This window comes from Canis lupus, chromosome X (assembly GCF_048164855.1).
Source record: "Canis lupus baileyi chromosome X, mCanLup2.hap1, whole genome shotgun sequence".
Taxonomy (NCBI): Eukaryota; Metazoa; Chordata; class Mammalia; order Carnivora; family Canidae; genus Canis; species Canis lupus.
Window position 1 is genome coordinate 94,119,826 of NC_132876.1, and position 27,305 is coordinate 94,147,130.

A 27,305-nucleotide genomic window follows, 5' to 3' on the forward strand; every position below is an offset into this window, starting at 1 on the left:
GTTTACACATTCTAGAGATTTTTATGAGTAGAATAATGTATCATGTGCAGTTTTTCTCTGATCTCTTTCACTCTACAAATTCCCTGGAGATTAATTCAAGTTCTTTCATGTGTCAGTCCATTCTTTTATATTACAAAGTGCTAGTCCATTACAGGTGAATGTTTGTCTCTTCACCTGTTGAATGACAGTTGGATTGTTTCTAGGTACTGGGTATTACAAATAAAGCTACTAAAATATTTGTGCACAAGTATTTGTTTGAATACATCATTTCATTTCTTTTGGATAAATATCTAGGAGTGGAATGCATGGGTCATATGGTAAATGTATGTATAAATGTAAAAGAAACTTCCTGTGTTCAAGTGGTTGTGTGATTTCCCATTCTACTAGCAATGTATAAGAGTTCCAGCTCCTTCACGTCTTTAGCAACAATTGAAATGGTGAGTTTGGGTTTGTTTGTTTTAACTTTAGCCATTCTAATAGATTTATAGTAGTATCTCATTGTGGTTTTATTGGGTTTCCCTAACAGCTAACAATGCTGTGTATCTTTTCATGTACTTATTTCTCATTTGTATATCTTTGTTGATGAAATATCTGTTCAAATCCCTTTGCCCATTTTTAATTGGGTTATTTGTTTTCCTAATATTGAGTCTCAAAAATTGTATAAGCATTCTGGTTGCAGTTCTTTCATGACATACATAATTTGCAAATATTTTCTCTCAGTCTATGTCTTGTTTTTATCCTCTCATCAGTTGCTTTGAGGAGAAGTATTTAAATGTGATCAATTCCAAATTATCCATTCATTCTTTTCTTTTTTTGTCCATTTGTTCTTTTATGGATTGTGGGGTTTTCTAAATATCATATCTAAGAGATTTTTTTCTCTCTTCATCATCACAGATTTTTTTTTTCCTATGCTTCTTTTAAAAGATTTATTTAGAAAGAAAGAGTGCACATGCGTGCATGCGGAGAGGGGGAGGGACAGAGGGAGAGAGAATCTCCATCAAACTCCCTGCTAAGGAGCCCAATGGTGGGGCTCCATCTCATGACCCTGAGATAATGATCTGAGCCAAAATCAAGAGTCAGATGCCTAACCAACTGAGGCACCCAGGTGCCCCTCCTATGCTTCCTTCTATAAGGAAGCAAAAGGTTTAAAATCTAGTTTGACTTAGGTTTGGTATATGATACAAGGATATAAACTCTTTTTTTTTAAATGAGTGGCTCATGTGTCACAGAACTACTTCTTGAAAAGATTATCCTTTTTGCATTGTCTTCGTGTCAAAGTTTACTTGTCCAATATGTGTAGATCTATGTCTGAACTCTCACTTACGATTCATTGATCTGGGTCTATGTTTACACCAATACTATGCTGTTTTAATTACTATAGCTTTCTAAATCTTGAAATCAGTTATTTATCTCCAACTTGTTTTTTTTCCTCAAAATTGATTTGATTATTCTAACTACTTTCATTTCTACCTGAATTTTAAAATGAGCTTGTCAATTTCTACAAAAGATCTAGATGGAATTTTGACTGGAATCCTATTGAATCCACGGATCACATGGATAATTTTTCAAATCTTCTATGTCTCTGCATAACTTTTTAAATATATGGGATATGGTTATATTCCCTTTTCATATCTTTGTCTGATAATTCTACCATATGTATCCTTATTGGGTAGGTTTAATTGATTATTCTCCTCATTATGGGTTGTGTTTTGCTGCTGCTTTTCATGCCTAGTAATTTTTGCACAGATGTACTTCACTAGGTATTTTTTGTATTCCTATAAATTCTATAAATTCCTATAAATTTTCTTGAGTTTTGTTCTGGGAGGACAGATTGATTTTGTTACTTTCAAACAGATTGATCCTTCCAAGTCTTGCTTTTATGAAAGTTACCTGGATCCAGTATAGTGCTCTGAATAATAATAATTATTCTCCACTACTGAGGCAAGAACTTCCTGAGCTCTGGCCCAATGTCCATATATCATGAAGTTGTTTGTTTTTTTTTCCTGGTCTACCAGGTGGGAAATTTCAGTTACTATTCCCTGGACTCTATGAGTAGTGGATAATTCCATAATCATTTCTAGTGGGTTTTTTCCCTAGTTTTAGATAGTTTGCCTCATACCTATGAGCTGACTGGTATTTTTTAGAATAATTGAGGGGAACCCACAGCAGAATATTGAGGCCCTCATTTTGTGCAGTTCTCTCCTGCCTTGTATTCTGTCCTGTGAGTTCTGGCTTTGGTGACTCTAGTCTCATAGCCAGGTTTCCTCATCTCAAGGATTCCATCAGGCTCTTCTGGGTTCCTTCTCTCTGGGCAATGGACTGGAAATTCTCCCACAGTGGTAAGCTTGGGTAGGACTCACATATATTTTTTCCTGCCAGACATCACTCACTTTCAGTGCCTCATATCCAGTGTCTTAAAAATTCTTGCTTTATATTTTTTTTGTCTGTTGTTTTGGTTGTTTCAGACAGATGAGTAAATGTAGTTCCTGTCATTCCAATGTGGATAGAAGGTGAAGTTTCCCTTCCTTCTAAAACTGAATTGATAAGTTAAACTTTATAAATATGTTAGGATCTGTTTTAATGAATATTAATTTCTGCATATTTAAAAAGGGTCTTTTATCCCTATCTGAAAAATGGAGACTTCAGATTGAGGATCTGGATATAGGGCCAGACATGACAATAGGATGTGATTGATGAACATGTTACACAGCATGATGACTCAAAAACCAGTGTTAAGGGAAAAAGTCCGTGTCAGGCTCAAACATGCATTCTGGGTCTCCAGAGGGTAAATTCAGACAGACATAGGGCAATAAAGCGGGAACAATGTATGAGGAAACTCAAAGCATAATAAGATGTCCTGACATTCTGTATCCCCGGCCAAAGGGCTGCCTAAAGATGTTGGTAACCTCAATAAGAAGGATAGGATCTGAAGAGCAGACAATGTGGTTTAAATAATAACAGTTCTCAGAGCTCCTGGCATTCTTTTCCTGCCTGCTCCAATGGCTCTGACCATTATCCATGATGAAATCTTATCCACTGGATTTTAATTTTATGCTTTTTTAATCATGGTAAGGCTATTAAACTGCCATTCTCTGTGCTAATGTTTTCCAGTCCCTCACAAAAGAGAAATAGCAATATGTTCAATAAGTATAGCATATTTTAGAGCAATACTTCCCCTTCATATTTCAAGAATTTATTTCTAGACAAAATTAAGTAAATACAATCCACTGTATTCCTCTGCTAATTATAGATTAAAATGTTGACAAAATCTATGAAATAACTATCAGAAACTTTTGAAAAGTAATGAGAAAAGGATTATCTAGGGATTTTATGAATAGAAAGATAAATCTGTAGTGAATTTTCCTCAGTTATTATCTTGGCCTGAGTGCTAGAGTAGCCTAAAGCCCATTCTCACTACCCAAAGAACTGAGAAGAGGGTGGCCCTGTAGGGCCATACCCTTTTAACTATACCTGCCCTATTTCAGGCAAACATCATGAAAGAAGTTGATCTGCACAACACTAGGTTCTAAGAAGACTGCAGTCGACCCCTGTCAACCATCCCTGCTATGCTCTAGGACAAAGAGAGACATCATTCCTTCCCTTCTCCACTAAAGCGGGAGTCTCTGTGAAGTTGCTGGAGTTGGGGCCTGTCAAACCATGTCTGCCTTTCAATAAGGCTGACAGAGGCAGTGCTCCTCTCCCTCTTGACCATGCTCCCAAGAGACTGGAGGATAGAGTCCCATTGACTACAACCACTCTCACTAAGAGAAGCAGTAGTAACATCCCTCCCCTCCTCACTTGGCACTGCATGGTCTGTGAAATAAATAACTGCTGCCCAAAGCTGCCCTGTATTAAACAAATATAAGCAAAGAGATGCTGCCCCTATCTTCTTACTATCACAGTAACCACTCCACACACACTTCACTAAACTAAAGCAGGCAAATAATTGACACCACTCCTCCTCCCACCTAAAGAATAGGGGGACTAATACAGAGAGGTGGGAGTTAGAGAAGGATATATTTTAAAAATATGAAAAAAAAATGTGAATGAAGTTATGATCATCTATTGAACAGTCCATGTGTGAAATCTATCGGAACCAACACATCAAATGGCTTAAAAAACAGAAATATAGTATGAAATAATGCCTGGGTTTCATATAGTCTTCTGGATAGCACACAAAAAGGGAAAACCAGAATAGTACCATAAATGCTTTGAAAATTAAACTGACATTTGTTACACAGCACACAAATGTGGACTACAATGTATGTTCCAGAGCCAAATGGATCATCTGCATCCTAAAATAGATTATTTAAATAGTAAACAAAGCCTTAAAACAAACAAACAAAAGCCTTAAAACATAGTACTCAAAATGCCCATAAACCAAAATTACTCATCATACCAAGACTGAGATGACAGAGATGCTGAAATTGCTTGACAGGGTTTTAAAGAAGCTATTATAAAAACAACCAAATAAGCAATTATGAATACTCTTGAAATAAGTAGAAAAAGTGTTTCAGCAAAGAAAGAGAATATCCAATGGAGAACTAAATAGAAACTCTAAGATTAAAAAATATAGTAAACAAAATAGAAACCTCTTGGGTATGCTCATTAACAGAATGAAAGGACAGAAGAAAAAGCTGGTGAACCTGAAGAAATATCAATAGAATTTATCCAATCTGAAAAACAAAAATAAAACAGATTAAAAAAATTAAAAGTCTCAGAGACCCATGGAACAAAAACAAACTGTCTAAAATTCATGTAAATGGAGCTCCAGCATAAGAAAGTGTGTGAGTGTGTGTGTGTGTGTACACAGGTGTATGTGGTGGGGACTGGAAAAATATTTGGAAATAAATAATAGCTAAAATATGCCCAAATGTAGCAAAAAAAAAAGAGTAAACTTTCACATTCTAGAAGCTCAGTGAAACTCAAACAGAACAAATCCAAAGAAAACCATGCCCAGATTTTTGAAAACTTTTGAGAACTAAACATAAACTTTTGAAAGTAAAAATAAAGAATGTAAAATAACATTCCATAGTCTTGGTGTAATAACATTATTATCAAATGTAAATGATACAAATGTACCAATTAAAAACAGAGATTGTAAGAATGGATGAAAAAGTACTATATGCTGCCCACAGGAAACTTACTTCAAATGCAATGACATAGAGAAGTCAAAAGTAGAAACAAGTAAAAAGATATAATGTGCAAAGACTAAACAAAAGAAAGGTTTGATAGCTAGATCAATCAAACTACATTTCAGAGCAAATAAAATTACATGGGACAAAGAGGGATATTATATAATGATAAAAGAGACCAAAAAGACATAACAGTCTTTAATGTGTATGTACCAAACAAGGGAGCTTCAAAATACATGAAGCAAAACTGACAAAATTAAAAGGAGAAATAAAAAAATCTACAATTACACTTTGGGAATTCAATCACCTTTGTCAATAACTGACAGACTGTCTAGACAAAAAAAAAAAAAAAGAAAGAAAAAAAAGCAGTAAGGATTTAGTGGAAATAAATACCATTAACTAATTGGAATATAATTAACATTTAAAGAACACTCCATCCAACAATAGCAGAATACATCTTCTCAAGTCATATGAACCTTCAACGAAAGAGACCACATCCAAAATCACACTTAACAAATCTTTAAAATTTTTATAAAGACTTGAATACATACATGTGTGTGCTCTGACCAAATGGAATCAAACTAGAAAACAATAGAAGAAAGAAAACAGAAAAATCCTGGAATTTAAGTAACACACTTCTAAATAACTCATGAGCCAAGGAGAATGTTTCAAGGAAATAGTAACCCTTGACCCTTAGACAATAGGAGTTTGAGATGCATGGATACACTTATACGCACCTCCCCCCAACCCCACCAATAAACATGTATTTTATATTGTGATTTAAAAGTAAGATAGAATAGCAAGTCTCTTGCCTGATCGAGACATTCCTCACCCCACTACCTGTTCATTGAGGTCTTGAAATGAGGAGCACAAAGGAACTGGCTCCGAGGAGGGATTCTCACCAAAGCAGCAGGGCCCTTCACTAGCAGTAGTTGATCAAGGACTGAATGATAACCCATCCCTTCCCCTGGATCAAGGGGTCTGGGGGAACATGGACGTGTGTTGGCAGGGGGGATGGCGGCAGGTCAGGATAGCACCAGGGTGAAGTCCAAAGTGTATAATAGAGGCGGCACTGTACATGGTGCTGAAAGTTCTTCTAGGTAAGAAGTTAATACTATCAGGTAACTGGCCCCTCAACATTTGCCAGCATTTCCTGAAAGCAGAAACTGTGTTAGAACCCCATAAAAGGGGTCAGGAAGAGTAAGTGACCTGCAGAAATGGATAAAAGTGCTCTGCCTTCCCTGGTTCACTGCATTCCCCCAGACTCCACTTGGAAGAAGGCTTCCCACATTCCTGAGTAGAGGAGTAAGAAGCAGGTGTCACTCCAGGATGCAGCTTTGCTAACTTCAAGTGGGGACAAGGAGATGTGGAGTGCCTCATTCTACTACTGTCTTGTACAGTAAATGTATTTTCCCTTTCTTGTGATTTTTCTGTTTTTTTAAGATTTTATTTATTTATTCAAGAGAGAGCAAGAGTCAAGGAGAAAGAGAGAAAGGGAGAAGCAAACTCTCTGCTGAGCAAGGAACCTGATGCAGGGCTCGATCCCAGGACCCTGGGATCATGACCTGAGTTGAGGACAGATGCTCAACCAACTGAGCCACCCAGGTACCCCCTGACTTTTTAAAAAGATTTTATTTATTCATGAGAGGCAGAGAGAGAGAGAGAGAGAGAGAGAGAGGCAGAGACACAGGCAGAGGGAGAAGCAGGCTCCATGCAGGGAGCCTAATGTGGGACTCGATCCGGGGACTCCAGGATCACACTCTGGGCCAAAGGTGGAGCTAAACCACTGAGCCACCCAGGCTGCCCCTGATTTTTTAAAGATTATTTATTTATTCATGAGAGACACAGAAAGAGGCAGAGACATAGGCAGAAGAGGGAGCCTGATGTGGGACTCAATCCCAGGACCCCAGGATCACAACCTGAGCCAAAGGCAGATGCTCAACTACTGAGCCACCCAGGTGCCCCAGTACCCCATGATTTTCTTAATAATGTTTTCTTTTCTCTAGCTTACTTTATTTAAGAATACAGTATATAGTACATATAACATACAAACTATATGTTAACCCATTATTTATATTATCAGTAAGTCTTCTGGTTAACAGTAGGCTATTAGTAGTTAACTTCTGAGGGAGTCAAAAGTTATACACAGATTTTCATCCACATGGTGAAGAGTGTTGGTACCACTAATCTCCATGTTATTCAAGAGTCAACTGTATATTGAGCTAAAAGAAAATGAAAATATATAAGAATATATGAGATATAGCTAAGGTACTGTTTAGTGAGAAATATATAGCTCTAAATGATTATATTAGAAAAAAAGAAGGGTATAAATCAATAATTTAAGCTTCTATCTCAAGAAAGTAGAAAAAAGATAAATCCCAATAAAAATCCAAAGCAAATAGAAGGAAATGACAAATATAAGAAGTGATTAAAATTAAAAATAGAAAAACTATGGAGAAAAATAAATTAAACCAAATGCTGGTTCTTTGAAATGACCAACAAAATTGATAAACCTCTACTGAGACTGAGAAAGGAAAATAACAAGAAAAATAAAAATTCTCAATATTGAAAAAAAAAGAGGCTCTATCACTAAAGATGTTTCTGATCCAGACATTTAAGGGATAATTTGAGAATTCTGCAAACAATTCTATACACATAAATGGGATGTCCTTATGGAGGTGATGAATTCCAGAAAAACCACAAACTACCAAAATTCTACCAAAATGGTGTAGATCATTTGAATAGTTCTAAAATTATTAAAGAATTTGAATTTGTAAGTAAATATCCTCTGAGGGGCACCTGGGTGGCTCCATCAGTTAACCATCTGCCTCCAACTCAGGTCATTATCCCAGGGTCCTAGGATCAACCCCGGTGTAGGGCTCCCTGCTCAGCGGGGAACCTGCTTCTCCCTCTTCCTCTGCCACCCCCCTGTTTATGCTCTCTCTCTCTCTCTCTCTCTCAAATAAATAAATAAAATCTTTTTAAAAAATCCTCTGAGGGCAGCCCCAGTGGCTCAGCGGTTTAGCGCCACCTTCAGCCCAGGGCCTCATCCTGGAGACCCGGGATCGAGTCCCACATCGGGCTCCCTGCATGGAGCCTGCTTCTCCCTCTGCCTGTGTCTCTGCATTTCTCTCTCTCTCCCTCTGTGTTTCTCATGAATAAATAAATAAAATCTTTTTTAAAAAACGATAAAATAAAAATAATAAAAATCCTCTAAAAAATGAACTCTCCTTTCCCAGATGTTTTCTCCAAAGAACTCTTAACAATTCAAAAACAATATAATTCTACATAATTTCTTTCAGAATATAGTAAAGGAATGAAAACTTCCTAAGTCTCTGAACTCAGTTTATAAGGCCAACATTACTCTAAAGCCAAAACAAATATAGTAAAAACAAACTTTAAAAAAGCAAAAATGCAGACTAGTATGTTTTATGAAAACTGATATATAATTCCAGATTCTGATTTAACAATAATACTGTGAGGTTGACATAAAGGAAGTTGGGCAAAAAGCTGAGACAAATACTGTAGGGAAAAATACAGGTTGTAAAAGAGTAATAGAAAGAGAAATTGAGATAGAAATTGTAGGTAGGGGGCGCCTGGGTGGCTCAGTAGGTCAAGCATCTGACTCCTGCTTTCAGCTCAGGTGTTGATCTCAGGGTCATGAGATGGAGCCCCAAGTTAGGCTCCGTGCTCAGTGTGGAATCTGTTTGAGATTCCCTCTCTCTCTCTCCCTGTGCCCCTCCTCCTGCCCATACTCTCCAAATGAACGAATGAACGAACGAATGAATAAATAAATAAATAAAATCTTTTTTAAAAAGTATGATTAGATTCAAATCTAATTTCAAATCTACTCCTTTCCACGAAATATTGAGCAATGTGATCAAGGCTTATCACTTCTCTAGGCTTCTTTTTACTCATCTCTAAAATGACAATAATAGCAATTTCCTTATAAGTTGCTTACATCATTTGAAGTTGCTTACATCATGATTAAATAAGATCATGTTTATACATTGTTCAACATAATGCTTGGCTTATAAGTGGTAACTAAAACCAAAGTGATTGGGTATTTGCTGATGAAGCAAACAATACTCTTTGCACAACCTCCAATGTAACCTAGACTCTAACAGTTTTCACAAATTGATTCAATTCCTCTATTGTGTCTCTTGACAATTACCTTTTTTTTTGAGAGAGAGAGAGAGAAAGAAAGAGAGGGAGTGGGGGGAAGGGCAGAGAGAAAAGGAGAGAAAGAATCTGAAGGAGGCTCCAAGCCCAGCGTGGAGCCTAATATGGTGCTCAATCTCACAACCCTGAGATCATGACCTGAGCCCAAATCAAGAGTTGGATGCTGAACCAACTGAGCCACCCAGAGGGACCCACCTTAATTTTTTAAAATATAAATACAGAGCAAAATTTTCTGAAACTGAAATCTTGACAGTACCAGTCCCTGCTCCGTGCAGAGGCTCAAAAAACACTTTCAAGGTATAAAAATAAGAGTGTTACAAAATTCCCACCATCAGAGTTGCTGACTTTGTAAACTCACCCAAGGGCCCTTTTCCCAGAGAAAGGGTCGTTATTAACAAAATCAGGACACCAGGTGAAGAAGAGAGAGAAGCTGGTGGAGGAGTTGCAGAGGAGACACTGGACACACTGTCTTCTAACTTTGTTCCTTTTGAATGTCTATAGATTTGCTTATCTGGTTAATCAGTTACCACTTTGGAAGACACAAAGCATTTACCACCCAATAATGAAGGGTAAGTCCCTGGGTCTATAAAGTCCAATACCTGTCATGTGCCTGGCACTAAAGAAAGGCACAGTAAATCATGTTTAACATGAAATGAACTGCATACACAACCCCAGACAGGCAAGGAACTAATGAGTTCCCAGTCTGGCACGCCCAAGGGCCTCACTGTCACTATGTAGCAGGGAGGTTTGGCTCCAGTGCTCTTACAGCACTGAGTTCTATTTCCCATTCAGAACCCTCTGTGAATTATAGGAAATTCCAACTCTTTTTACCAGTCCATGTCACCTGCTTTTCTCAGGGTCAGATCTTGTTTTGGGCATTTCCCACGGAACTCACTGATCTGAAATTTGACCACTAACCGGTCATAATAAGCCATCACCAACCAGAAATTTAAGTACTTCTTATTTGTTGCCTCTGACCTTGCACCTCTTTGGCTATCACCTTTAGCCTGGATAATAAAAGAAATGGTATTTGATGTTTTGTGTACTGGGTTCTTCCTAGATGGAGAATCAGCACATTCATACCAATTAATCTTGGTCTACCCAGATCTCCCTCAGGGCCACTCTAACCCTACCTACAATGAAATGCAAACTTCTTCTTCAGACTATTATAGACTATTATTTAACCATAATCATTCTTTAAATAGGCTTGGTGAAAATGACCTAGGAAGGGACACTGTTCAAAACCTCTCCAAAGGGAATTGTCACTTGTTTCTTAACTCTTGCCTAGGGATGTTGTCAAAATAATAATTACTTCGATGGCAAACATTTAGAGAAGGTCAACATCATGACCTGAGCTTTCAATACTGATTAGGGCAAGCAAGAGCTCCAGAAGCAAAACACACAAAGTGGGTCTTAATAAGATCTGATTCAGGGATGCCTGGGTGGCTCAGTGGTTTGGCATCTGCCTTCCACCCATGGCATGATCCTGGAGTCCCAGGATCAAGTCCCACATTGGGGTCCCTGCATGGAGCCTGCTTCTCTCTCTCTCTCTCTCTGCCTGTGTCTCTGCCTCTCTCTCTCTCTGTGTCTCATGAGTAAATAAATAAAATCTTAAAAAAAAAGATCTGATTCATATCCATAATAGCCAAAGCAATCTTGAAAAAGGCAAATTTGGAGGATTTACACTTAACCAATTTCAAAACTTACTCTAAAGGTACAGTATCAAAGACAGTTACAGACCTGTCATAAGGATAGACATACAGATCAATGGAACAGAAGTGAGACTCTAGAAATAAATGCTGCTACATATAGTTGATTGATTTTCAGCAAGGGTGCTAAGACAATTCAATGAGGAATGATAGTATTTTCAACAAATGGTGCTAGAACAATTGAATATCCCCATAAAACAATATGAATTTAGGCTCTTAACTCACAATATAAAAATTAACCCAAAAGGAGTTGTAGTCCTAAATATAAAATTATAAACATTTTAGAAGAAAACAAGAGAAAATATTTGTGACATTGAGTTAGCTACAGATTTCTTGGGTATGAAATCAAAAGCATGATCTATAAAAGAAAAAAATTATAATAAAAAATTTTTAATTGATAAATTCAATTTATTTCTTTTAAAGATTTCATTTATTTATCTGAAAGAGGGAGAAAAAGGGAGAGAGAAAAAGCATAAGCGGTGGGTAGCAGCAGAAGGAAAGGGAGAAGCAGACTCCATGGAGCAGAGAGCCCAATGTGGGGCTTGATCCCAGGACCTGAGATCATGACCTGAGCCAAAGGTAGATGCTTAACCGACTGAGCCAACCAGGTAGCCCAAATTAAATTTTGCTTAAAGTAAAAACTTCTGTGCTTTAAACAACACTATTTAAAAACTAAAAAAAAAAAAAAAAGCCACAGGCTTTGGAAATCATATATCTGATAGAAAGACTTGTATCCAAGATATATAAACAATACTTACAACTCTACAATAAGAAGGCAAATATTCAAATTAAAAATTGGGCTAAGAATTTGAAAAACACTTCTCCAAAGGAGATGTACATCTATTTAAATGAATGAAAATAGGGGTGCCTGGATGTCTCAGTCAGTTAAGCATCTGCTCAGGTTGTGACCCCAGGGTCCTAGGATAGAGCCCCATGTCAGGACTCCCCTGCTCAGCAGGGAGTATGCTTCTCCCTCTGCTCCTCCCCCTGCTTGTGTTCTCTCTCTCCCCTTCTCTCTCTCTCTCTCAAATAAATAAATAAAATCTTTTTTAAAATGCATGAAAATATATTCTACATCCTAGTCACAAGGAAAATGCAAATAAAAACCACAGTGAGAACATTTCACACCACCAAGATGGCTATGATCAAAAAAGAGAGAAAATAACATCTGTTGGTGAGAATGTGGAGTAACTTTAACCCTGGTGCACTATTGGTGGGATTGTAACTTGGTGCACTTTGGAAAGTTTTTGGCACCTTCTTTAAATGTTAGAAATCTAACATACAACTCAGCAATTCCACTCCTAGCAATCTAACCAAAAGAAATGAAAACATATGTTCACTCAAAGAATTGTATATGAACATTTATAGCAACATTATTCACAATAGCCTCAAACTGAAAACAGCTCATGTCCATCAACTGGTAAATGGATAAACAAAATGTGGTATTCCCATAAAATGAAGTGCTATTTAGACATAAAAAGGAACAAAATATTTATACCTATTGGATAAACCTCAAAAACATTATGCTAAGTAAAAGCCTCAATATAAGAAAGACTACATATTATATGATTCCTTTTATTCAGAAGAGGCAAATCCAAAGTGAGAGAACATTCATTAATGGTTGCCTGGGGCTAAGGGTGGGATTTGAGAGTAAATGCATATGGTCCTGAGGGTGATGGCAACATTCTAAAATTGAATTATGATTATGGTTGCATAATCCCTTAAGTTTACTAAAGTTCAGTGACTTCTATACTTTAAACAGGTCAATTTTATGGAATAGAAACTATACTTCAATAAATCCGTTAAAAAACAAAGGCTTTAATAGCTTTTTATAGATGCTTACCAACAATTACTTGATGAATTTGCTTTGGTGTCAGAATCAAGCTGCAATCATGTTTTTCATGGGGTGTGAATGGATCTGATTTAAGTCCTTTGAGAACCTGTGGGAAAATATTACTCCAAAATTAATTTTTAATATTAGCAAAAGATATTTTAAGAATTCTTATAGCTTAATGAAATGTAAAATATTGCACATGCCTTTCTTCTCAGAGCCTTTGACTCCTTGGATTCTATATTTCTGGTATTTAGCAACTGGTTAGGTTTGATCCGACACTGTGAAGGTAATTCCTCTTCTATTTCCGTTTGTGAGAGTGAGGGTGACTTTAGACCTGATGCTGGCTGTAATCCTATGTCTGTATCATTATATGAATACATGCATTCCCTATGAAATCATAATAATAACGAATTGAGGCCAAGAGTTTTAGAAAATACACAGGCAAATCCCAACATTGCTCATAGCACGTGATGCTGTGCTACCACTTACAAGAATGATGCACTAATCTGCATAAAACTGCCTTCTGCTGAGAAGACCTCATTCTCAAAGACCTCACCAAGGAAGTCATTCCCGCCCCACCACACCCAAGGACAGTTCACAATCAATGGCTGATAGAGAACACAAAAGACAAGCCCCTTTAAAAAAAAAAAAAAAAGGACAAGCCCCTTTGGCTCAATGCAGGAACATCTATGTGGGATAATTTATGCTTCAAGAGACCCTAAGCATCAGGCTGAGTGTAAGCCTTATCTGAAACACGTCATTTCTCAGTTCCCTCCCCTGCCCTATCCTGCTTTCCTCCTCTTGGTTCTCCTAAAAGAACACTGTGCTAGAATCCCTGTCTCAATAATTGCTTCTGGGGAAACCCAGTATAAGACATTCCCAAACCAAAAGTAAGGAGGAAATAACTGCAGTTAAAATAGTACAAGGTTTTGCCATTTTCCTATATGAAAAGGTCATTTAAACCACTAAAAAGAAACTAAGGAGTAAAGAAAAAAATATTGCTCTCCAGGCACCATGATCTGTTTCATACTGTTTGAGGAAGTGAACTTTACCTCTCTGCTTGTTTCTGCAGGCGCACACTTCTTAGATGCTTAATGTATCCTGCGTAATAGTTTCCATGACTTTGCTTTTTAATTCTTTCAAATTTAGTATACGCAAAATCAGGATCCACATAGTTATATCTTGGAATCTTTGTGAAAATCGTCCTACAAGATGAGCAAGTTACATTAATATTTATATATTTGCATTTATTCAATCAGTCTCTATTGAGTGTCTCCTATGCAAGGGGCTAAGCACAGAATGGTGAATAGGGCAGGTCATAGTCCTTACCCTCAAATTCTCTTACATAGTGAAACATCATTACATATAGAACTAGAATAATACCTAATTTTCTTCTTAACCTAATTAGAGAAAATTCTTAAGGTCACAGGACTTCAATGGTGCCTACCCTAAAACTACTCTTGAGGAATGAGTCAAGTAAGCAATTTGGAGAGTTCTAGATTTACATGTGGGACTAGATCTGAATCTGATTAGTGTTTCCTAAGAGTTAATTACTTTTAGATTATTGTGATCAAAATTAGGAAAATGTATATAATCATAAATCCTTTTATTAAGCATATTAATTTTTTAATATCTCAGAGCTTATGCAATTAACCATCAATGGTAAATCCATAGAGAGAAATCAATCCATAAATGAATTACAACTGCTTTATATCTCATGTTCACTCATCTAAATTCATACTCTTCCTTTCACTCACCATATATTTTCCATAAAAACAAAATGTATAATAATTATTCACATCTCCTGACCATGGTCTGTCTCAATTCTCATCAAATGTTATCAATCATTAAGATTCTCACCCTCAATAATTAACTCAAGTATAAACCTATTAGTCACACAGTCAAATGAAATATATTTCCCCCTGTTCTTAACAAGCCCTCAATGATAACAGTAACATAATTTTAACTGAACAACAGTCTTTAAGAGAGTTAGGCAATGAGGCACCTGGGTGACTCAGTGGTCTGCCTTTGGCTCAGGGCATGATCCTGGGATCCTGGGATGGAGTCCCACATCAGGCTCCCTGAAGGGAACCTGTTTCTCCCTCTGCCTACGTCTCTACCTCTCTCTGTGTATCTCTCATGAATAAATAATAAAATCTTTTTAAAAAGAGAGAGAGTTAGGCAATAAAAGAAATAAATGATTTGCTATTCAAAGAGAGTTGTTGAAAAGACCCCCAAGAACCAAAGCAAATCTTGAGAAGAACAAACCTGGAGGTATCACAATTTCAGATTTCAAGATATACTACAAAGCTACAATAATCAAGACAATATGGTACTGGCAAAAAAAAAATAGAGGGCCGAGAAATAAATCCATGCTCATACAGTCAATTAATCTTCCTCAAAGGAGGCAAGAACATTCGATGAGGAAAAGATAGTCTCTTCAATAAATGGTACTGGGAAAACAGGACAGCTACATGCAAAAGAATGAAATTGGACCACTTTCTTAGACCATACACAAAAAAAAAACTCAAAATGGATTTAAAATTTAAACGTGACACTTGAAACCATAAAACTCCTAAACGAAAACATAGGCAATAATCTCTTTGACATCAGTCTTAGCAATATTTTTCAAGATATATCTCCTCAGGTAAGGGAAAGAAAAGTAAAAATAAACTATTTGATTGCACCAAACTAAAAAGCTTTTGCACAGTGAAGGAAACCATCAACAAAATGAAAAGGCAACCTATTGAATGGGAGAAGATATTTGCAAATGGTATTTCCAATGAAAGGTTAATATCCAAAATATATAAAGAACTTAAACAACTCAACACACAAAAAAATAATAATAATCCAATTTAAAAATGGGCAGATGACTGGAATAGACATTTTTCCAGAAAAAGACATAGAGATGGCCAACAGACTCATGAAAAATGTGTTCAACATCACTAATCATGAGGGAAATAAAAGTCAAAACCACAATGAGGTGTCATCTTAGATATTTCGGGATACTAGTATTAAAAAGACAAGAAATAACAAGTGTTAATGAGGATGTGGAAAAAAGGGAACAGTCCTTCAGTGTTGGTGTGAATGTAGATTAGTACAACCACTGTGGAAAATGGTATGGAAGTTCCTTAACAAATTAAAAACAGAAATACACACAGCAGACAGACAATAAGAAGAAATAAAAAAACATTCAAATCGGTAAGGAAGAAGTAAAACTTTCACTACTTGTAGGTGACACGATATTAAATATAGAAAACCTGAAAGACTTCACCAAAAAATTGCTAGAATTGATACATATATTGAGCAAAATCACAGGACACAAAATCAATGTACGGAAATCTGTTGCATTTTTATAAACCAATAATGAAGCAGCAGAAAGAGAAATAAGAAAACAATTCCATTTGCAATTATACCCAAAATAATAAGATACCTAGGAATAAGTCTAATCAAAGAGGTGAAAGACTTGTAGTCTGAAAACTATAAAACACTGATGAAAGAAATTGAAGATGACACTAAGAAATGTAAAGACATTCTATGCTCAAGGATTGGGAGAACAAATATTGTTAAAATGCTTATACTACCCAAAGCAATCAACACATTTAATGCAATCCCTAGCAAAATACCAAGAGCATTTTTCACAGAACTAGAACAAATAATTCTAAACTTTGTATGGAACCAAAAAAAGACCCTGAATAGCCAAAGCAATCTTGAAAAAGAAAAGCAAAGCTGGAAGTATCACAATTCTTGACTTGAAGCTATATTACAAAGCTGTGGTGATCAAGAGTATGGTATTGGAACAAAGACAGACATATAGATCAACAGAGCAGAAGTGAAAACCCAGAAATAAACCCACAATTACATGGTATATTAATCTTCAACAAAGTAGAAAAAAATATACAATAGGAAAAAGAATGTCTTTTTAAAAAAATGGTGCTGGAAAAAGTAGACAGCGATATGCAAACGAATGAAAAGTGGACCATTTTCTTACATCATACACAAAAATAAATTAAAAATGGAATAAAGACCTAAATGTGAAACTTGAAACCCCCATAAAAATCCTACAAGAGGGGATCCCTGGGTGGCTCCGTGGTTTAGCACCTGCTTTTGGCCCAGGGCATGATCCTGGAGTCCCAGAATCAAGTCCCGCATCGGGCTCCCTGAATGGAGCCTGTTTCTTCCTCTGTGTCTCTGCCTCTCTTTCTCTTTCTCTGTGTCTCTCATGAATAAATAAATAAAATATTTTTAAAAAATCCTAGAAGAGAATACAGGCAAGTAAGCTCATTGACATTGGCCATAGCAACTTTTTTCTAGATATGTGTCCAGAGGCAAGGGAAACAAAAGGGGGGAAAAAAACTATTGGGACTACTTCAAAATAAAAAGCTTCTGTTCAGCAAAAGAAACAATCAACAAAACTAAAAGGCAACCTACGGAATGGTAGAAGATATCTGAAACCCCAACAAGGGTTAATATCCAAAATATATAAAGAACTTATACAACTCAACACCCAAAAAATAAATAATTCAATTAAAAAATGTGCAGAAGACATAAACAGACATTATTCCAAAGAAGACATCCAGGTGGCCAACAGATACATGAAAAAACATTCATCATCACTATCAGGGAAATGTGAATTAACACTACAATAAAAGATCAACCCACATCTGTCAGAATGGCTAGAATCAATAACACAAGAAACAACAGGTATTGGTGGGGATGTGGAGAAAGGGGAATCCTATTGCACTTAGTGGGAATGCAAACTGGTGCAACCACTCTGGAGAACAGTATGGAGGTTCCTTAAAAAATTAAAAATAGAACTACCCTAAGATCTAGCAATTGTTCTACTGGGTATTTACTCAAAGAACATAAAAACACGAATTCAAAGGGATACATGTACCCCTATGTTTACTGCAGCATTATTTACAGTGAAGATATGGAAGCAGCCCAATAGTCCATCAACTGATGAACAGATAAAGAAGATGTGGTATATATGTAGTATGGAATATTACTCAGTCATAAAAAAGAATGAAATCTTGCCATTTGCAACAACACAGATAGAGCTAGAGAGTATAATGCTAAGGGAAGTAAATCAGTCAAAGAAAGACAAATATCACATCATTTTACATATGTGGAATTTAAGAAACAAATGAGCAAAGGGAAAAAAGATAGACAAATCAAGAAACAGACTCTTCATTATAGAGAACAAATTGATGGTTACCAGAGGGGAGGTTGGTGGGGGGACAGAGTACAACAGGTGATGGGGATTAAGAGTATACTTGGTGTGATGAGCACCAGGTGATCTATGGAAGTATTGAATCACTATATTGTACACCTGAAACTAATATTACATTGTATATTAACTAACTGGAATTAAAAATTTTAGAAAAAGAATAAACTTCATGAAACACCTCTTCAGCTTTGAGTAGGTGCTTTTTGTAATGTGCAAAATACAGAGGACAAAGTTTATTATGCTACTAAAACATTTTTCCTTATTTATTTGTTAAAAAATATTTACTTAGTACCTATTGTATGCCTGACACTTGAAAACACAGGACATACTGTAGTAAACAAAAATTAGACAAAAATTCCTAACTTGTTTTATTTTTTGTCAAAATAATTAATGAAATACATTAGGAAATAAAAAAGCAATTATGGTTAACGATTTACTACATCATAAAATTTCATTACTAACTAATACTAACCAGAAAGTACCTAAATTTTATTAATTTAGTCTATTAATATGGAAAAAAGTAAATTGAGAAAAATAGTTTTGGCCATGTGGTAAATAGAAAATGTTCAGTTTTCTTCAAAAAAAATCATAAAAAACTTATCAAATTCAACAACCAAAAACAAATAATCCAGTCAAGAAATGGGCAGAAAACATGAACAGACATTTCTCCAAGGAAGACATACAAATGTCTAATAGATACATGAAAAAATGTTCAACATCACTCTGTATCAGGAAAATACAAATCAAAACTGCAATGAGATACCCCCCATACCAGTCAGAATAGCTAAAATTAATAAGTCAGGAAACAAATGTTGATGAGGATGTAGAGAAAAGGGAACCCTCTTACACTGCTGGTGGGAATGCAAGCTGGTATAGCCACTCTGGAAAACAGTATGGAGGTTCCCAAAAAAGTTAACAATAGAGCTACCCTATGACCTAGCAATGGCACTACTAAGTATTTACTCAAAAGATACAAACATAGTGATCCAAAAGGGCACTTGCACTCCAATGTGTATAGCAGCAATGTTCAAAATAGCCAAACTATGGAAAGAGCCCAGATTTCCATCAACAGATGAATGGATAAAGAAGATATGGTACATATATGTGTATACACACACACACACACACACACACACACACACACTGGAATACTACTTAACGATAAAAAATAAAATCGTACCATTTGTAACGATATGGATGGAACTAGAGGATATTATGCTAAGTGAAATAAGTCAATCAGAGAAAGACAATTATATGATTTCACTCATAGGAGGAATTTAAGAAACAAAACAGGGTCATAGGAGAAGGGAGGGAAAAATAAAATAAGATGAAATCAGAAAGAGAGACAAACTTTAAGAGACTCATAACTATAGGAAACAATCTGAAGGTTGCTGGAGGGGAAGTGGATGGGGGGATGGGATAACTGGGTGATAGGCATTAAGGAGTGCATGAGATATAATGAGCACTGGGTATATGAAACTGATGAATCACTGAACTCTACCTCTGAAATTAATAATGTACTATATGTTAATTAATTGAATTTAAATAAAATAAAATTTTAAAAAAATCTAGTGGAACTAGTAATACAATATAAGTTACCTAAATTGAATTTAAATGATTTTTTTTAAAATCTGGCATTTTTAGATCATATAATTAAGACTGATTTAGACAGAAAAATATTAATATCAAATTAACATATGTCTATACAAGCATATTTATATAAGCATAGGAAAGAACTAAAGGGCACCTGGGTGGCTCAGTCAGATAAGCATCTGCCTTCAGCTCAGGTCATGAACCCCGGGGGTCCTGGGATCAAGTCCTGCATTGGGCTCCCTGCTCAGTGGGGAGTCTGCTTCTCTCCCTGCCCCTCCCCCCTGCTTGTGATCTCTTTCTCTCTCTCTCACTCTTTCTCTTTCTCAAATAGATTTTTAAAAATCTTTTTTAAAAAAGGAAAGAACAGAAAAGGATACATTTAAAAATTGCTTCCAATAGATACTTCTGTATGGGAGGGAGTGCAATGAGTCAGAGGGAGAGATGAGTTTTCTTTCTTTATACTCTAAAACTATTTAAAATGGAGTCTGAGTGATTTTTGCACTCCTATGTTTCATGGTACTTGTCAAACGAAGAGAGATAGAAAGGCTGGTATGAATAAAATTTGTAAAATAAAATAATAAGACTGACTATTCAAAAACCCAGAATTTTCCAATTGTGGATAATGAAATAATTACAGCCTAAAATCAAATAATAGTGCAAAAACATGTCTGTAAAATTAAGTGAGCTCAATAACTCACCAAAGGTAAAGAGAGAAGTAGAGAAAATCCAGAGACATCATCAAGTTTAGATAGTATAATGTCTAAAGCAGTGCATAAGCAGGCAGAAAAGAAACTCATTTCCATCTCAAATGTGTAAAAATCAGGATGTCTAGGTTTCTTCTCACTAAGCACTTGTAAGGTAGCAATTTCTTTGAGGTTTACATCGATTTAAATTGAGGTCTAACATCACTTTTGATCCTAATTGGTAAGGTTTTAGTTCAGTTTGGAAAAGGTCATAAGAAATGTGACTTTGAGGAGAACAATGATGACAAACATAATGATGATGATGATGACAATGACTGGTTTTTCACAATTGCTAATGTTTATTTTTATCTTAAATAAATTAAAACTATCAGCCATACCTAATGAACATGACTATTCTGAGAACTTGATATATTTCTATCATTCCATACTTTTCAACAGCATATTTTAATAATCATCTGATAAACCATTTCCTCTCAAGTACACAGTACAGGTGATGAGAGGTCAGACAAAGCAAATACAGTAGAATTAAATAACCATCACCTCCAATGTAAAACAAATTAAGAGAGAGAAAATAAAATGTTATTACTATTATTATTATCATCATCATTAATTTGTTACAGCAGGACCTGCTCATATCATGTTGGTAAGTGTGCCTTTCAAATTTTCTGGTTTTTAATATAACATGTTACCTGAAAATTTTATCCTGGTCTTCAGACCTGATACTTGTAGCTCGGTCATTGGGAAAGGCTATCAATGCATCCTTCATTGACTCTTTACATAAGCGATGATTGTGAAGGCGTGTCATGGTTGATTGAAGCATTGCAACAGGTGCGCGGTCTTTGTATTTTGGCAAGTCTCTGACCACAAACTGTCCCGCAGGATTAGTAACCAAAGGGGATATACCTTTTATAGAATTGAATATTAAGTTAAATACAGTTTTTAGAATTTCAGCTTTCCAAATAATATCCGTGTATTAATATACTACACCATTGGTTCTAACCCAAAACTAAATCCCTAACCAAACATATTCAGAAAATATAAGTAATTTATCTAATAAATGGACCTACACAAAACAGTTTAGCAAAATACTGCATGCATAAAAAATAAAACATACTAACTTGAAGGAATGGGTTAGCCTATATGACACAATTTTTTATCGATCAAAGAATATCAGCAATTTCATGTGGCTCCATGTATAAAAAATAATTGAGGTTTTTTTTAAATAATTGAGTATTAAATGAAATAGCAGCAATAAGAAAACCCATGGAATGGTCAAAACTAGTTTATATTATAGACTCAAACAAAATGTAGAAGAACAAAGTATAAAAACCATTAAAATATTGAATAAATTTTATAGATCACTAAACCAGTGCTTTTAAATTATAATCCTCAAAATGGCAGCATCAGCAACTATCAGGGACAAGCTAGAAATTCAAATCTTTAGGTTCTAACAAAGACCTAATTAACAATCAATTATGGGATATAGACCAGTGAGATTTATTTTAACTAGCCTTCTAGGTGATTTTGATGCATTCAAAAGGTAAGAACCACAAGATCAGACCACATTTGATATACATAGCTAAGCAATTGGTGTGTTAAAATAATCCTATATAACCTTAATTTTTTTAAAAAAGGTATCCACATTAGCTTACCAGGATTAATCTTCATCACAACTTTCTTGGTGGAAGGTTTACAGGTGCTTTTGAAATATAAATATATTTGATGAAAAGGTTTCAGAGATGAAGACTGCAAATTTTCATCTGCCACTGTGCCAATAACCTCTATCAACTGCTTTACTTTAAAGACTCCTACTTGATGTGGAATGAATGAACATGTCACATTCTAAAAAAAGAAAAAGTAACCAATTGCTATAGGCTGAATGTTTGCAAACCCCAAAAACTCATGTTTAAACCTAATGCCCAATGTGATGGAATTAGGAGAAAGGGCCTTTGGGATGTGGTTAGATCATGGGATTAGTGGTCTTATAAAAGAGGCCTCACAGAGCTCCCTAGACTCGTCTAGCATGAGAAGACTACAACCAGGGGTAGCCCGCATGGCTCGGTGGTTTAGCGCCTCCTTCAACCCAGGATCGAGTCCCATGGCGGGCTCCCTGCGTGGAGCCTGCTTCTCCCTCTGCCTGTGTCTCTGCCTCTCTCTCTCTCTCTCTCTCTCTCTGTGTCTCATGAATAAACAAATAAATAAAATCTTAAAAAAAAAAAAAAAGAGAGAGAAGACTACAACCAGGAAGAGGGCCCTTCCCTGACCATGCTGGCACCTTAATCTAGGACTTCTAGCCTACAGTACTATAAGGAATAAATTTCTGTTGTTTATGAACCATGCAATCTATGGTATTTTGTTATAGCAGTCCAAATGAATTACAAAAATAATATTATATTGTTGGAAAAAATAAAAAGCAAATAAAATACTGTTTATAAAATATTTAAGGAGAGCTAGTCCATCACTGTAATATAAAAGTGGCTTAGAAATACCATACACAGTATTGACAAACCCTTAAGATATATATTATTGGAAAAGTATTTAAGAAAAAAATTAAAAACAATGGTATCGAAGCATGTCCAGAACAGCAAATCAAGGATATCCAAATATCTACTCCTCCACAAAGAGAAAGAGACCACTGGAATAATCGTCAAAATCAACTTTACACGTATTTAAAAATTACCCAAAAGCTTATAAAAATCCAAAGACTATTTAAGAATAAAACAGCTGAATCCCTGAAAGAATAACAGGTTTTGTGGCACTTTTGTACACTGTAATCCCATCCTCCTAGTCCCTGTTTTGAGATCTCCTTAAAAAACAACAGCCTTGTAACTGTGGCAGCTGTAAAAACTATTAGCCTAACTCAGGGAAGGCAAAGATTGGGTTTGCAGGTCTCCAAAAATCCTATCCCCAGAGATTGTCCCTATTTGTCCTGTCTAGAAGCTAGCTAAAAAGCCTACTCATATTTAATTGGCCTGGTTCAGGGATCATTCTTTGTAAACAACTCTCTCTCCCCCTAGTTTTATGCCCTCTTCCCCTACCCTTGCCCCATCAAAAATTCAGCAGCAATTGTTAAACATCACAGCTACTTGAGGTCGCATTACTACTTAAGGCCAATAAGAGGCAAAACAAACCAAAACAAAACAAAAAAAAAAAAAAAAAAGGAAAAAGGAAAAAGAAAGGAACCCAAAACATTCAGATGATATTTGAAAAGCTCTGACATATTCTTGGGAACCTAGATCACCATACACATGTGTAGAACAACGTATATGCCCAGGAAATATTTGAGAAAGCTCTGATTTCTGACTTCTGGCTGACTTTGAGACTCTGTACAAGGTGAAATTAAAGACCAAAAAGAGCTATAAACTACCTGACAGAACAATGAAGATATGCTTTACCCAATACACCTACACAAAGGTTCTTGGCAACGGCTTTGAGACTTATTAATTCAAGGAATTTAAGAGAAGCTCTGCCCAATCATTAGCTAACCCATAAATTAACTGAGCAGATTCTTGTTTGGCTACACATAACAAAGATAACAACCTTTACAGACTCGTGTAGAAAGTCACTAAAGAAAAAGAACAACAAAAACAAATAGTGATAACAATAAATCTTGGGAACTATCGGATTTCAGAATTGCCAAATTATATCATTTAACATGCCCAGTTTTCAACAAAAAATCATGGGACATGAAAAGAAAGAGAAAAATGTGGCCAATACACAGAAAAAAATGCAATAAATAGAAACTGTGCTTGAAGAAACTCAGATGTTGAACTTACTAGACAAAGATGATAAGTTGACTATTATAAATACCCTCAAAAGACTAATGGAAAATATGTCTAAAGAATTAAAGGAAGACACCAAAAGCAAAGGCAACAAAAATAAAAATAAACAATAAATAAAGTGGGGCTTCATCAAACTTAAAAGCTTCTGCACAGCAAAGGAAACCATTAACAAAATGAAAAGGTAACCAATGAGATGGGAAAAAAATATCACTCATTAATTATCATCACATCAACATCACTAGTCATCATAGATGCAAATCAAAACCACAATGTGGTATCATGGAACACCTGTCAGAGCGGCTATTATCAAAAAACACAATAAATACTAAGTGTTTAGCAATAAAATAAGAACAAAACATTGCCATTTTTTGACAACCTAGATGTACTTTGAGGGCATTATGCTAAGTGAAATAAGTCAGACACAGAAATAGAAATACCATATGAACTCACTTCAATGTGGGATCTAAAACCAAAACACAAACAAAAAAAACAAGCTCATAGATACACAGTAGAGACTGGTGGTAGTCGGGGCAAGGGGAGGTAGATGGGCAAAATAGATGAAGGGAGTCAAAAGGTACAAATTTCCAGCTATAAAATAAATAAGTCATGAGAATATAACATACAGCATAGTGACTACAGTTCATAATACTGTATCACATATTTGAAAGTTTTGACAAGAATAAATCTTAAGAGTTATTATCACAATTGAAAAAATATAATTATGTATAGAGATAGATATTAAATAGACTTATTATGGTGATCATTTTCCAATATATACAAATATCATTACACTGTACACCTGAAACTAATGTTACATGTCAAATATTTCCTGATTAAAAAAAGAATTAGAAAAGGTATGAAAACATCCCACAAAATAGAGACTATCAATAAAGTAGAGAAATTGTTAAAAAAAAATAATGAGAAGGATATATGGAAAACTCACAAATATGTTAAAATTAAATGGTACACTCCTACAAAACCAATGGGTCAAAGAAATCTCAGGGGAAATTAGAGAATACCTTGAGATAAAGGAAAACTGTAACACAACATACCAAAACTTATGAAATGCAGTAAAAGCAGTGATCAGAAGTAAATTTAAAAGGCCTAGGGGATCCCTGAGTGGCGCAGTGGTTTAGCGCCTGCCTTTGGCCCAGGGCGAGATCCTGGAGACCCGGAATCAAGTCCCACATCAGGCTCCCGGCATGGAGCCTGCTTCTCCCTCTGCCTGTCTCTCCCTCTCTCTCTCTCTCTCTTTCTCTCTTTCTGTGTGTGTCTCTCATGAATAAATAAATGAAATCTAAATAAATAAATAAATAAATAAATAGCCTTCAATCAGGGTACCTAGATTGCTCAGTCCATTGGGCATCTGCCTTCTGCTTGGTTTGTGATTCCAGGGTCCTGGACCAAGCCCCGCATTGGGCTGCCTGCTCAGTGGGGAGCCTGCTTCTCCCTCTCCTCCCTGCTTGTGCTCTCTCTCACTATCTCTGTCTTCTCTCTCACTCTCTCTCTCTTTCAAATAAATGGATAAGATCTTTAAAAAGGCTTTTAAAAAGCCTTTAATCAATAACCTAAATTTCCACTTTAGGAAATAGAAAAATGAACAACAAAGTAAGCCAAAGTGAAGAGAAGAAAAGGAATGGTAAAGAAAAAAGCAGTAATACATGAAATAAAGAACTAAAAGCAATAGAGACAATCAACAAATCTGAAACTATAACTTTGAAATGACCAACAATGAAAAATCATTAGCTAGACTCACCAAGCAAAAACAATAAAAGACAAAAACTCAATTTGCTACAATTGAAAATGAAAGAGAGAATACCACTATCAACTTTACATCAATAAAAAGTGAGGGAACATCAAAGTAAAAAGCTTCTGCACAGTGAAGGAAACAATTAACAAAACTAAAAGGCAACCTACTAAATGAGTGAAGCTATGTACAAATGACATACCTGATAAAGGGTTAGTATCTAAAATATATAAAAAACTTATACAATTCAACACTCAAAAAAAAAAAAAATCCAATTAAAAACGAGAAGACATTCTTTCTCCAAAGAAAACATACAGATGGCCAACAGATATATGAAAAGATATGCAAAATCACTCATCATCAGGGAAATATAAACCAAAACCACAATGAGACATCACCTCACATCTGTCAGAATGTCTAAAATCAACAACACAAGAAACAACAAGTATTGGTGAGGATGTAAAGGAAAAGGAACCCTCTTGCACTGTTGGTGGGAACGCAAACTGGTGCAGCCACTATGGAAAACAGTATAGAGGTTCCTCAAAAAGTTAGAAAGAGAACTACCCAGTGATCCAGCAATTGCACTACTAGGTATTTACCCAAAGAATACAAAAACACTAACTCAAAAGTATATATACATGCCTATGTTTATTGCAGTATTATTTATAATAGCCAAATTATGGAAGTAGCATAAGTGTCCATCAATATGTGAATGGATAAAGATGTGGCACAAATATATATTTTTAAATATATATTCTAATATATGTATATGCATATGTATACATATACATATATTAGAATATTATTCGGGCATATAAAGAATGAAATCTCACCATTTGCAGCAACATGGATAGAGCTAGAAAATATAATGCTTAGCAAAGTCAGTCAGAGAAAGACAAATACCATATGATTTCACTCATATGTGGAATTTAAGAAACAAATGAACAAAGGAAAAAAAGAGAGACACAAATGAAGAAACACATTTTTTCTAAGATTTGTTTGACAGAGAGAGCACAAGTAGACAGAGCACAAGCACATGGGACTTGACCCAGGACCCTGAGATCACGACCCAAGCCAAAGGCAAATGCCTCAACTACTGAGCTAGCCAAGCACCCCCAAAGAAACATTTAACTGAGAGAACAAACTGATGGTTACCAGAGGGGAGGTAGTGGGAGGAATGGGAGTAAGGAGTGCACTTATCATGATAAGCACCGAGTAATGGATGTATGGAAGTGCTGAATCACTATATTGTACACCTGAAACTAATATAACAATGAATGTTAATTATACTGGAATTAAAAAACAATTTATAAAACGTATTTAAATAAAATAAGTTCATTTGAACAAAGTAGTTGATTTCAATAAATAGAAAACCAAAACTTGACACAC

General features: G+C 35.6%; 1 protein-coding gene across 5 annotated transcripts in view; it reads right to left on the reverse strand.

The window, feature by feature from the left end:
* Positions 1–27,305, reverse strand: part of CFAP47 (cilia and flagella associated protein 47) — a 502,530-nt gene that overhangs the window by 445,855 nt on the left and 29,370 nt on the right. For all 5 annotated transcript variants that reach the window (XR_012026084.1, XR_012026085.1, XM_072815366.1 and 2 more), the window contains exons 9-13: positions 22,040–22,229; positions 21,077–21,290; positions 13,913–14,065; positions 13,064–13,247; positions 12,870–12,966 (exon numbers count right to left, since the gene is read on the reverse strand). Coding sequence is in view for 3 of the 5 variants with exons in the window: in XM_072815366.1 (XP_072671467.1) it covers positions 12,870–12,966; positions 13,064–13,247; positions 13,913–14,065; positions 21,077–21,290; positions 22,040–22,229 (838 nt within the window). In the remaining 2 variants the exon portion in view is untranslated. The remainder of the gene's footprint in view (positions 1–12,869; positions 12,967–13,063; positions 13,248–13,912; positions 14,066–21,076; positions 21,291–22,039; positions 22,230–27,305) is intronic.